Source organism: Mustelus asterias, chromosome 10 (genome assembly GCF_964213995.1).
Source record: "Mustelus asterias chromosome 10, sMusAst1.hap1.1, whole genome shotgun sequence".
NCBI classification, from domain to species: domain Eukaryota; kingdom Metazoa; phylum Chordata; class Chondrichthyes; order Carcharhiniformes; family Triakidae; genus Mustelus; species Mustelus asterias.
This window is the reverse complement of record NC_135810.1, coordinates 4,626,667-4,639,315: the sequence shown is the minus strand read 5'-3', so window position 1 is coordinate 4,639,315 and position 12,649 is coordinate 4,626,667. Positions and strand designations below refer to the sequence as shown.

Sequence of the window (12,649 nt, the reverse complement as noted above, 5' to 3'; positions counted from 1 at the left end):
TCCCTCGGCACGGGGCAGGGCGCAGCGCTCCCTCGGTACTGGACAGGGCGCAGTGCTCCCTCGGTACTGGACTGGGCGCAGCGCTCCCTCGGTACCGGACTGGGCGCAGCGCTCCCTCGGTACCGGACTGGGCGCAGCGCTCCCTCGGTACCGGACTGGGCGCAGCGCTCCCTCGGTACCGGACAGGGCGCAGCGCTCCCTCGGTACCGGACAGGGCGCAGCGCTCACTCGGTACTGGACAGGGCGCAGCGCTCCCTCGGCACGGGGCAGGGCGCAGCGCTCCCTCGGCACGGGACAGGGCGCAGCGCTCCCTCGATACCGGAATGGACGCAGCGCTCCCTCGGTACTGGGCAGGGCGCAGTGCTTCCTCGGGACTGGACAGGGCGCAGTGCTTCCTCGGGACTGGACAGGGCGCAGCGCTCCCTCGGTACTGGGCAGGGCGCAGCGCTCCCTCGGTACCGGGCAGGGCGCAGCGCTCCCTCGGCACGGGGCAGGGCGCAGCGCTCCCTCGGCACGGGGCAGGGCGCAGCGCTCCCTCGGCACGGGGCAGGGCGCAGCGCTCCCTCGGCACGGGACAGGGCGCAGCGCTCCCTCGGTACCGGGCAGGGCGCAGCGCTCCCTCGGTATTGGGCAGGGCGCAGCGCTCCCTCGGTACCGGGCAGGGCGCAGCGCTCCCTCGGTATTGGGCAGGGCGCAGCGCTCCCTCGGTATTGGGCAGGGCGCAGCGCTCCCTCGGCACGGGGCAGGGCGCAGCGCTCCCTCGGCACGGGGCAGGGCGCAGCGCTCCCTCAACACGGGGCAGGGCGCAGCGCTCCCTCGGTACCGGACAGGACGCAGCGCTCCCTCGGTACCGGACAGGGCGCAGCGCTCCCTCGGTACCGGACAGGACGCAGCGCTCCCTCGGTACCGGACAGGGCGCAGCGCTCCCTCAGCACGGGGCAGGGCGCAGCGCTCCCTCGGTACTGGGCAGGGCGCAGCGCTCCCTCGGTACTGGACAGGGTGCAGCGCTCCCTCGGCACAGGGCAGGGCGCAGCGCTCCCTCGGTACCGGACTGGACGCAGCGCTCCCTCGGCACGGGGCAGGGTGCAGCGCTCCCTCGGCACGGGGCAGGGCGCAGCGCTCCCTCGGCACGGGGCAGGGCGCAGCGCTCCCTCGGCACGGGGCAGGGAGCAGCGCTCCCTCGGCACGGGGCAGGGCGCAGCGCTCCCTCGGCACGGCGCAGCGCTCCCTCGGCACGGGGCAGGGCGCAGCGCTCCCTCGGCACGGGGCAGGGCGCAGCGCTCCCTCGGCACGGCGCAGCGCTCCCTCGGCACGGGGCAGGGCGCAGCGCTCCCTCGGCACGGGGCAGGGCGCAGCGCTCCCTCGGTACTGGGCAGGGCGCAGCGCTCCCTCGGCACGGGGCAGGGCGCAGCGCTCCCTCGGCACGGGGCAGGGCGCAGCGCTCCCTCGGTACTGAGCAGGGCGCAGCGCTCCCTCGGCACGGGGCAGAGTGCAGCGCCCCCTCGGTACTGGGCAGGGCGCAGCACGCCCTCGGTATCGAACTGCCTGGATGGAATTTTCCCACCTTGGCCACCCCAGAATCGGGGCAGGTGAGGGTCTCAAAACGGGAATCTTCGTTTTTCTCGGACGGGATCTTATGAGCCGCGGATGGACAAGGCGGTAAAATTCCGACACCGATGTCTGCCTGGAGTTTTTGCTCATGTTCATAGAATCGCGACACTGCAGGAGGAGGCTGTTTGCCCCATTGGGTCAGTACCGACTCGCCAACAGAGCATTGTAGCCAGGCCCTATCCCTGTAACGCCACATATGTACCCCACTAATTTCCCGAACCTGTACATCTTTGGACATAAAGAGGCAATTTAGCATGGCCAATCAATGTAACCTGCACAACTTTGGACTGTGGGAGGAAACCAGAGCACCCGGAGGAAACCCATGCAGACACGGGGAGAATGTGCAAACTCCACACAGTCACCCGAGGCTGGAATTGAACCTGGGTCCCTGGCGCTGTAAGGCAGCAGTGCTCACCGCTGTGCCACTGTTTCTGGAGTGAGACTTGAACCCACAATTTTGTGAATCTGGGACACTTTAGATAGAAACATAGAAACTAGAAGCAGGAGAAGGCCATTCGGCCCTCTGAGCCTGCTCCGCATTCATTTTGATCATGGCTGATCATCGAATTCAATATCCTGATCCTCCTTTCGATCCCTTCAGCTTCGATCCCTTTATCCCTCGATCCCTTTAGCTCCAAGAGCTATATATAATTTCTTCTTGAAATCACACAACATTTTGGCCTCAACTGCATTCTGTGGGAGTGAATTCACTACCACAGAAATTTCTCCTCACCTCAGTTCTAAAAGGTTTACCCCTTATCCTCAAACTGTGACCCCTAATTCTGGACTCCCCCACCATTGGGAACATTCTTTCTGAATCTACCCTGTCTAACACTGTTAGAATTGTATAAGTTTCTACGAGTTTTTATAAGTTTCTAAACTCCAGTGAATATAATCCTAACCGATTTAGTCACTCCTCATTAAGTGTTTATACTTAGAAACATAGAAAACTACAGCACAAAACAGGCCCTTTGGCCCCACAAGTTGTGCCGAGCACATCCCTACCTTCTAGGCCTACCTATAACCCTCCATCCTATTAAGTCCCATGTACTCATCCAGGAGTCACAAAAGACCCTATTGAGTTTGCCTCCACCACCACTGACGGCAGCCGATTCCACTCGCCCACCACCCTCTGTGTGAAAAACTTACCCCGAACATTTCCCCTGTACCTACCCCCCAGCACCTTAAACCCGTGTCCTCTCGTAGCAGCCATTTCCACCCTGGGAAAAAGCCTCCGAGAGTCCACCCGATCGATGCCTCTCAACATCTTATACACCTCTATTAGGTCCCCTGTCATCCTACGTCTCCTACTTCCTAATCCTTCATCTGTGGTTTTAAACCACGTCACTTGTTCTTACACAATGGCAGTGAAACTCTTCCCAAAACAGGAGCAATGTTTAGCACTGTCATAAGTCTTCGGAGGCAGAAGTCCCTTAACCACAATCCCTTTATTTACAAGTCCAGCAGCAGTACACAGAGCGCTCGCAGGCAGCAGTCTACCTTCAGGAGTGCCAGAGGAACCGACAGTCCCAGCTAAATACAAGGAAAAGACTCCCTGATTGGCCCATCAATTGACTCCTTAAATCGGGGACATCTTTTGTTGTCCAACCAAATAAACAAAATCAAATTAACTTAGGGATCCTTAATCAGGGAGTTCTTACTCCAGTAGGCCACCCTCAATGGCCTGATTGAAGTCATTACAAGCACCACAAAAATTAACTGTTTTTTTGCATGTCGGTAGCAGACAGATGGTTGATATGTTGCTGGATAAGAACAAAATGTAAAACAGTGGTACAGGAGTGTCCCGGACACTTGGAATACATTGGTGGAACAGCCAACAGCGAGTGAAAACACGAGACTGAAGGCAAATGATTAACACGGCTTAATAGCTCCGAAACATCTCATTAGGTGAATGTGTGTTGGTGATAATTAACCACCTCGTGGAACTCACAGCACATTAATAGGTCCCTCAGACCCACTGGTCTGTGCTGATGTTTACACACTGCACAAGACTCCTCCCACCCTGGAGAAATCCAACACCTCAGTGAGGGACATGAGGGAGCTTACCTTCAGTTTGCTGGTTTCTATAAGATGCTGAGCCATCGACTTGATTAACGCCTCCAGGAAAAACCAGGAATACTGAAAAAAAACAAAAACTTTAGGTACAAAGAACGTAAACTTGAAACATCAGTTGTCACAAAATTCTGCAAAACGCTCAGGTTATAATACCTGTATCGAATATAAATCTCCCGCCTATTAACATTTGCTGTTGCAAATACAATGACCCATCGAGCCTGCACCGACAACAATCCCACCCAGGCCCTATCCCCGTGGCCCCACATATTTAGCCTGCTAGTTCCCACTAAGGGGTAATTTAGCATGGTCAATCCGCCTAACCCACACATCTTTGGATTGTGGGAGTGCAATGATTTTAATCAGACAATTGAGGTGGGCCGGCTTGAATATGAACTCCCTGATTAAGGGCCAAATTGATGGTCCAATCAGGGAGCGCCATGCTTTGTGCTTAAACAGGAGTGTCGGTTCCTCTGGCACTCCGGGTGTAGACTGCACACTGAGAGGACTCTGTATGGTGTTGTTGGATCTTGTAAATAAAGGAATATTAGTGACTTCTGCCTCCGAAGACTTATTACAGGGAGGAAACCAGAGCACCTGAAGGAAACCCACGCAGACATGGGAAGAACGTGTAAACTCCACACAGACAGTAACCCGAGGCTGGAATCGAACCCGGGTCCCTGACCGCTGTGCCACCGTCAGCAAACAATGCAATAGCAGAATGTGGTAGAAAATGCTTGTGGATTTAAAAATGGGACCTCAAAATGGTCCCCGTTTTAGAGCTCGCCGCAGGATTGGAAATATCCTGCGGAACTGGCAAGAGCAATCTGTAATGGGAATGTGTTGGGGGAGCGGTTTTCTTACTGTTACAAAACCAGTTCACCGAGTGGCACTGAACCCGAACACTGAGGGAACAATGATCTGTGGACAACAAGCGCACAGCCTGCCTGCCAAGGTTACTCTCAAATACCAAACCGGCTAAGAGGTTTTCACAACTTACAAGAGAGTTAACTTTAATCTTACCTTGAGCAGCTTGTTGCAGGTCAGAAAGTCTGCCGTTGCTCGGAGCAGAACAGTCATGGATTTGGTTAACTCTTCGTGCACCGTCTTGCATTTGGAGGAATTGCAAGGTTCTGTCTTGAAGACGAACTGGGGGAGAGTAAGCAAGAGTTGAGAGGAAGGGAAGGGCTCATTAATGTTTATACAAGGGAGCTCATCACAATATTCCTCTGAGACCATAACTCATCCTGGACCAAATATAACTGACCCCAAAAATAATGACTGTATTAAATCAGATTTTGCACTTATCACAAAACTTTAGGATGCTATAAAATGATTTTTTTCTTGCACAAGTCAATCTGCCATGTATTTTTGTAAACCATGTCTGGGCAGCACCTAAGAGAAAGGCAAGAATAGGGGACAGAATGTTCTTTGCAATTGATACAATTAATTGTCAGAGTGCTGTGAGCCAGGAGGCAGTTTAGACACAGATGAGGTGTTGAAGAAGCAGCAGCGAGAGAGAGAGAGAGAGAGCGAGAGAGGCAGCTATCTTCAGGAAACAGCTCAGCTAGAGAAGAAGTGTCAAAGGCAAAAGCAAGTTTGTGCCAAAGATTGTTCCCTTCCTGGAACTGAAAACCATTTCCAAGTCCTGGACACTAATGCTGTACGGAATGGTAATCACTGGCTCAATCTGACCAAGAGGTTTATGGCTGTTGTTTGGGAAACGGGGGTAAAAGCAGAGTTTAGGATTATGGGGGAGACAGATACTTTAGGGTTTTCAGTCTTTGAGGATGTAAGTGCTTGTTGTTACTTTGTCAAAGTATAATGTCGTTCTTTGTAGTGTTTAATCATCTTTCTTCTACTTCAATAAATACTTTGATTTCTTTGTTTGACAGAGAATTCCACATTCTCATTCTTTCGGCAAACGTTTCTTGCCAATATCCAAAAACACGCCAGACAAAACCAGTGTTTCAGGTTGGAATATTCTCACAATATTAGCGAGATTTCTTATCACACTGTATCTGTTAGGATTACAGTCTGGTCTCAGGCTAACATCTAAACCATCCCAGACACTGGGCGGCACGGTAGCACAGTGGTTAGCACTGCTGCTTCACAGCTCCAGAGTCCTGGGTTCGATTCCCGACTCGGATCACTGTCTGCGTGGAGTTTGCACATTCTGCTCGTGTCTGCGTGGGTTTCCTCCGGGTGCTCCGGTTTCCTCCCACGGTCCAAAGATGTGCGGGTTAGGTTGATTGGCCAGGTTAAAAATTGCCCCTTAAGAGTCCTGAGATGCGTAGATTAGAGGGATTAGCAGGTAAATATGTGGGGGTAGGGCCTGGGTGGGATTGTGGTCGGTGCAGACTCGATGGGCCGAATGGCCTCCTTCTGCACTGTAGGGATTCTATGATTCTATGACACTCAAAACCCATTTAATGCTGAAATTAATGTTCACAGAACAAAGACTGAAAGATTTGCGTTTTAACATTAAATGTCGGAGCGCTGACGTATCTTTTTAGAAGGTCACCACCTGACCCGCACAAGCTTGACTTAGGTCATTCAAGGCTGGAATATAATAACTCTGTCGCTGGGGTTACGGATCGATATCAGTGACTGGGTTATTCAGGTTTTAAATGTGATGTTGAGCGTTGTGTGGACGGCAGCAGGTGCTGTGAGTATAAACCACTGAAGGCCGGATCACAACTGGACAGTGTATCTACCACGAGGAACAGGAGGAGGCCATTCAACCCCTCAAATGTAGTTCTATCATTTCATTAGTTCATGGTTTCTAATGTTCAGTGTTCGGAGTGGGTTAACAGACCTTCCAATTAAGTCCTAATTTGCTGTCAATTATTCAGTAGAAGTCACTGATATATAAAGGAGCCACAGGTGGCACTGGGTGTTGGTGGAGAATTGTGTGTGGAGTTGGATCAAAGAAATAAAGATAATTTATGAAGAGTAGTTTATAAGGAGAGGCTGGATAGACTGGGACTTTTTTCTCTGGAGCGTAGGAGGCTGAGGGGTGATCTTATAGAGGGCTATAAAATAATGAAGGGCACAGATCAGCTAGACAGTCAATATCTTTTCCCAAAGGTAGGGGAGTCTAAAACTAGAGGGCATAGGTTTAAGGGGAGAGATACAAAAGGGTCCAGAGGGGCAATTTTTTCACACAGAGGGTGGTGAGTGTCTGGAACAAGTTGCCAGAGGTAGTAGTAGAGGTGGGTACAAGTTTGTCTTTTAAAAAGCATTTAGACAGTTACATGGGTAAGATAGGTATAGAGGGATATGGGCCAAATGCGGGCAATTGGGATTAGCTTAGGGGTTTAAAAAAAAGGGCGGCATGGACAAGTTGGGCCGAAGGGCCTGTTTCCATGCTGTAAACCTCCATGACTCTAAGCTGAACTCTTGTCGCCTTTACTGAACTGCAAACTAGAGGCTCCAACATTCAGCCCCTCTTATTCTGGACTCAGTCATCTCCGCTCCCCCAATCAGAGGAAATGGGGTTGATAGAGATTAATTATCAGATTTTTTTTTGTTTATATCCAATCAAAGTCCAATTCAAAGTCTCAGTGAGTGAGACATTCCTGTCTTAGGCTTGATCTACATGATCCAAGCTGATTGGAGCAGGCATTGCACCTCCTCCAAGGCTTGATCTCATTTGCATCTTAGCCAAAAGGCCGAGATGTCGCTTTAAAAAATTGCTTCAAATGAAGCCTCAGTGTAACCTCATGACTTCAACCAAGTGCAGCACATTGATACTACACCTGATATTCAATTATCTTTAACGTCTCAATTAGAGCATTTTCTAGACGTAAGGGAATACACGCCTCGCCTGAACTACAGTACACACTTTGGTGAACCTGCAAAGGACTTGGTTAAATATCCGGCCAGTTAAGACACCTAGAGCTTGATTTTCAACAAGTCCAGTGCCTGGATAGTGACTGGTTCCCAATTCTGTGATGCAATCTTCAAACATTAACACCTGATTTGGGCCAGTGATGTCAAACTCTGCAAGAAGGCGGGAGGTGCCTGTTGGAACAGACGCACCCAAGGCAGACGGCGGCCATGACAGTGCCTGCCACTGCCTTGCACAAGGGAAGAGGGCCAGAAGCCTCGGCATTCAGACAATTGGCCAACCAGCCAATCAAACAGTCCTGCCTCCGATCTTCTAAACCACCAGTGGGGGCAAAGCTTTTTCCCATTTAAACAAAACTCTTCGCAGCTCCCCACATTGGCCCAACCTGCCACATGCTAGTGTGCACTCGACTGCTAGCGTTCAACACATTGGGAAGTCATCTCCTGGCCCATTAGCAAGCTTGGCAGGGAGTTTACTGGGCCATTAATTGGAGGAGAACAGGTATCCAGCTTCTCTCGCCATCTTCCTTTGAAAACCATGTCTCTTCCAGAGATGGTGGAATCTCACGACACCTTCGAGAAACATTTCAATGCACACCCCCATTCCTGCAACTGAAAATTCAGCCCCATGGAGTAGGTCGTCATGGGGAAATACCCGTATCCTGTTCGAGCATCTTCACCTGGGCAGGGAACAGGATTCAAAATACCCAAATGGAAAGAGAAAAGTAATTGTGCTAACGTAACCGGTCATTTCAATTTAGGGTAAAATAATTTGAGGGCAAGGCTTCAGGGAGTGAATTATTATTCTCAGGAATAAGCAAAAGAGGTTCCAGATGAGTTACAGGATACAAGGCTCCATTCGACATACACTCAATGCTGCTGTTGATGCTCCCTGTATAGTTCTGTCAAAGTTACCACTCTCGCATTCACATTTCATTATACATGGTGGTTGTTTGCCAGAAGTACCTTTATGTAGGACCTCAGATAGTGTTCCAGTCCTTCATGACACTGCGAGACGATGTGAACAAGAACTCTAGGGAGAGAATTTCATGAAATCAAAGATTAGCATGGAAACAGGGATTGAACGCAAAAGCAACACACTTCAATACTGGAAACCAGAAGTCACAATTCTGCTGCAGAGGGTGGGAAAACATCAGCTCTGCTTCTCCCGCCTCAGATAGTAAACAGCGATGCTTTAGGTCACTAACGTGTGTGCAGCTTTGTGGGTGTACGTGTACACTTGTGTGTGCATGAGTGGGCCTGTGTGTATGTGCTGGCCTGTGTGTGTGTGCTGGCCTACGTATGCAAGTCTGTATGTGCAAGCCTGTATGTGCAAGCGCTGTATGTGCAAGCCTGTGTGCCCGTATGCACACCTGCGTGTGCATGCCTATGTGCACTTGTGTGCATACCTGTGCATGTGTGCACACCTGTTTGCACATGCGTGCATGTGTGCGTGCATGCGCGCCTGTGTGCGTGCATGCGCGCCTGTGTGCGTGCATGCGCACCTGTGTGCGTGCATGCGCGCCTGTGTGCGTGAATGCGCGCCTGTGTGCGTGAATGCGCGCCTGTGTGCGTGAATGCGCGCCTGTGTGCGTGCATGCGCGCCTGTGTGCGTGCATGCGCGCCTGTGTGCGTGAATGCGCGCCTGTGTGCGTGAATGCGCGCCTGTGTGCGTGAATGCGCGCCTGTGTGCGTGAATGCGCGCCTGTGTGCGTGAATGCGCGCCTGTGTGCGTGCATGCGTGCCTGTGTGCGTGCATGCGCGCCTGTGTGCGTGCATGCGCGCCTGTGTGACTGTGTGACCCCCCTGACCTGCTGAGCATTTCCAGGCCTTTAGGCTGACGGTGCGAGAGTTGGAGATCACACCTTTTCGAATGGTAAACAGCTGTGCTATAGGTCGCTCTTTTGCGTGTGCGTGTTCTTACACACGCATGAGAGAAGGAGGAAAATACGAGTAGGATTGTGAGAAAGTGAGTGAAAAACGTGAATGTGGAAGAGGCAACGAGGGAGAGTATTTGTAAACTCAGTCGAAGAATGAGAGAGACGGACAGAAAGGATGTCTGTCAATACACAGGCACTAGGATCTGTGCTCCAATTGAGTTGACTCTATGACCAAAAGGATGGAAGATTATTGCACTGGATTTGATCCCAGGTTCCGGGAATGAAAAATCATTCCTCGTTCATCAAGACCATGTTTGATATTCTGCACTAATCACTTTAAGCTCCCCATGCAGATCTCTCCTCTGTACCTGCGCGATGAATAATGCATCGACAATTAGTCCTTTTGTAGAGCCAACCATTTATTATGAGAGACAGCACAAACAGTCACTCACAATGTGCTGTCAACGAGTGTCGTTGATGTAAAGTTGCAGCTCACTGATCATTCTATTTTTAACGCTCGTCCCTCCTGCTCCAAACGTTTATCCAGCGAGAGTCCAGAAAATGGACCATTTTCCATCAGAATTTGAGATATTTTGAGGGCATTGTCCCCCCAAAATAAATTAACAATAGCCAGAAACATTTTATTTACCTTGTAACATTAACAGCGACATCCTCCTGGGTGGCCCTCGCAAGCACACGGAACAATTGATTCAGGATGGTGGGCAGGAAGTTGATCATCACGTGGCTTTCCATCGCATGCAGGCTCTGGAATGAAGAGGAGTTGCAGGAGTCGGAGGGACAGAAATACAATCCCACCCCAGTGCCAAATACACTCAGAACCCCGAGACACCAACAGAATATCCCAGTCTCCCCCAAACCACCAGTTTACCCCCATTATCATCTTGGCTCAAGCACCATTTGATGAGGGAAATCAAGATGCCAGTGCCGCAGGACTCTACAAAGTCTCTAGGGGTGCACCACGCCTCTCGTAAGAGGGAATTAATATGCAGCCCTGTCTGCCCTTGCCGGTGGACAGCTGTGTTCGAGGAACAGTAGAGGAAATCTCCGCAACCCTCAACCAACACCTTCAGAAAGGTCACAGAATCCCTACAGCGCAGAGGGAGGCCATTCGGCTAATCGAGTCTGCACCGACTCTCCGACAGAACATGTTACTGAGTCCTATCCCTGTAACCCCGTGTGTTTACCCTGCTAATCCCCCTAACCTCAACATTCTTTGGGACACTAAGGGGCAATTTAGCATGGCCAATCCCCCTAACCTGCACATCTTTGGACTGTGGGAGGAAACCCACACAGACACAGGGAGGACGTACAAACCCCACAGTCACCAAAGGCTGGATTTGAACCCGGATCTCTGGTGCTGTGAGGCAGCAGTGCTAACCACTGTGCCGCCCATCTGGTCATTCACTTCACCGGAATCTTGCTGTGCACAAAGTGACTGCCATGTTTGCAACATTCGCACGTGTATTCCTCTGGTCTGAGGTTTCGTCCTGACACTGCTAAACCAACGCAAGTCTTTTGACAGGACCCTGACACAACATGACAATGGGATAGAGGTGGGATGGGGGAAAGGGTTAGTGGGGAAATTGATTTCCTTCCCTCCCTTTGCCCTGCGCTCTGCACTTCCACTTGCCGGTCTGCCTCAGATCAGCCAGCCAGCTATTTGAGAGAATCCAAGCTCTCCCTGCCAAAACGGGTAATAGTGGTACTCATGCACTAAAAACCATGAGGATATTCTTCAGAAAGGGACTTTAAATAGACCCAATGACAATCACTAGAATAAGAATACCCTCGCCTTGTAACACTCTCTCTTTAAGATGCACACAAACAGCCTGCAGTGGAATGGAATCATTCCGGGGGCAGAGGGGAAAGAGCAGGGGGGATAGAGACTAATTGGATAGCTCACTCAAAGTGCCAGCACAGGAACTATTGGCCAAATGGCCTCCTGTGCTTTAAGATTCTGCAATGCACACTGTGTTTGTGAGGATCTGAGTAACAGCAATCGCTTGCAATAACCCGAGATAAGGAAATTAGACATGTCAGCTACAACTCTCACCAACTTTTACAGATGCACCATAGGAAGCATTCTTTCTGGTTGTATCACAGCTTGGTATGGCTCCTGCTCTGCCCAAGACCGCTAGAAACTACAAAAGGTCGTGAATGTAGCCCAATCCATCACGCAAACCAGCCTCCCATCCATTGACACTATCTACACTTCCCGCTGCCTCGGCAAAGCAGCCAGCATAATTAAGGACCCCCCACACCCCGGACATTCTCTCTTCCACCTTCTTCCTTCAGGAAAAAGATACAAAAGTCTGAGGTCACGGACCAACCGACTCGAGAACAGCTTCTTCCCTGCTGCCATCAGACTTTTGAATGGACCTACCTTGCATTAAGTTGATTTTCCTCTACACCCTAGCTATAACACTACATTCTGCACTCTCTCGTTTCCTTCTCTATGAACGGTTTGCTTTGTCTGTATAGCGCGCAAGAAACAGTACTTTTCACTGTATGTTAATACATGTGACAATAATAAATCAAATCAAATCGAAAAGTGAGTAAAGGTAACACAGAGAAATTTCAATCAGATATAGCGAGCGTGTAACTGGTATATTATTCCATTTTTAGTAAGTTAGACACACAATATCGAGCAGACGAGGGCCGGTATTTTACGACCTCACTCATTGATGGCTAATAGTTACGCTCTTCCCCACAAGAGGGAACATTCTCCCTGTATCTACTCTATCCAAACCCGTCATGGTTTCAAACGCCCCAATAGGTCATTCCACAACTTTCTTTGTTTCCCCAACAGAAGCGACCCAGCCAGTCAGTCCTGTCCTGACACATTTCATAGAATCCCTACAATGCAGAAGGAGGCCATTTGGCCCATCTAGTCTGCACCGACCACAATCCCACCCAGGCCCTATCCCCATAACCCCATATATCTACCCTAGCCAGTCCTTCTGACGCTAAGGGACAATTTTCCATGGCCAATCCACCTAACCCGCACACCTTTGGGTATCATCCTGATGGGACCTCAACCTTGAGGAGGTGAGAAGTTACCTTGAGGAATTTGACAAGTTCCGTTCCTGACGCCTGCGCTCCGGAATCACACTTCTGACAATACTGGAAGAAGTTGTTCAAATGTTGGTCCTGGAAACAAAGTCAAGAAGAAATTATTTCCATAAATCTTTCCAACAAAGTCATCTTGCATT

The 12,649-nt window shown here is 50.5% G+C and overlaps 1 protein-coding gene across 7 annotated transcripts in view; it reads right to left on the bottom strand.

The window, feature by feature from the left end:
* LOC144499506 (dedicator of cytokinesis protein 9-like) overlaps nucleotides 1-12,649 on the bottom strand; it is a 359,791-nt gene that overhangs the window by 125,869 nt on the left and 221,273 nt on the right. For all 7 annotated transcript variants that reach the window (XM_078221534.1, XM_078221537.1, XM_078221538.1 and 4 more), the window contains exons 23-27: nucleotides 12,498-12,587; nucleotides 10,066-10,181; nucleotides 8,503-8,569; nucleotides 4,708-4,833; nucleotides 3,679-3,750 (exon numbers count right to left, since the gene is read on the bottom strand). In XM_078221534.1, coding sequence (XP_078077660.1) covers nucleotides 3,679-3,750; nucleotides 4,708-4,833; nucleotides 8,503-8,569; nucleotides 10,066-10,181; nucleotides 12,498-12,587 — 471 coding nt within the window. The remainder of the gene's footprint in view (nucleotides 1-3,678; nucleotides 3,751-4,707; nucleotides 4,834-8,502; nucleotides 8,570-10,065; nucleotides 10,182-12,497; nucleotides 12,588-12,649) is intronic.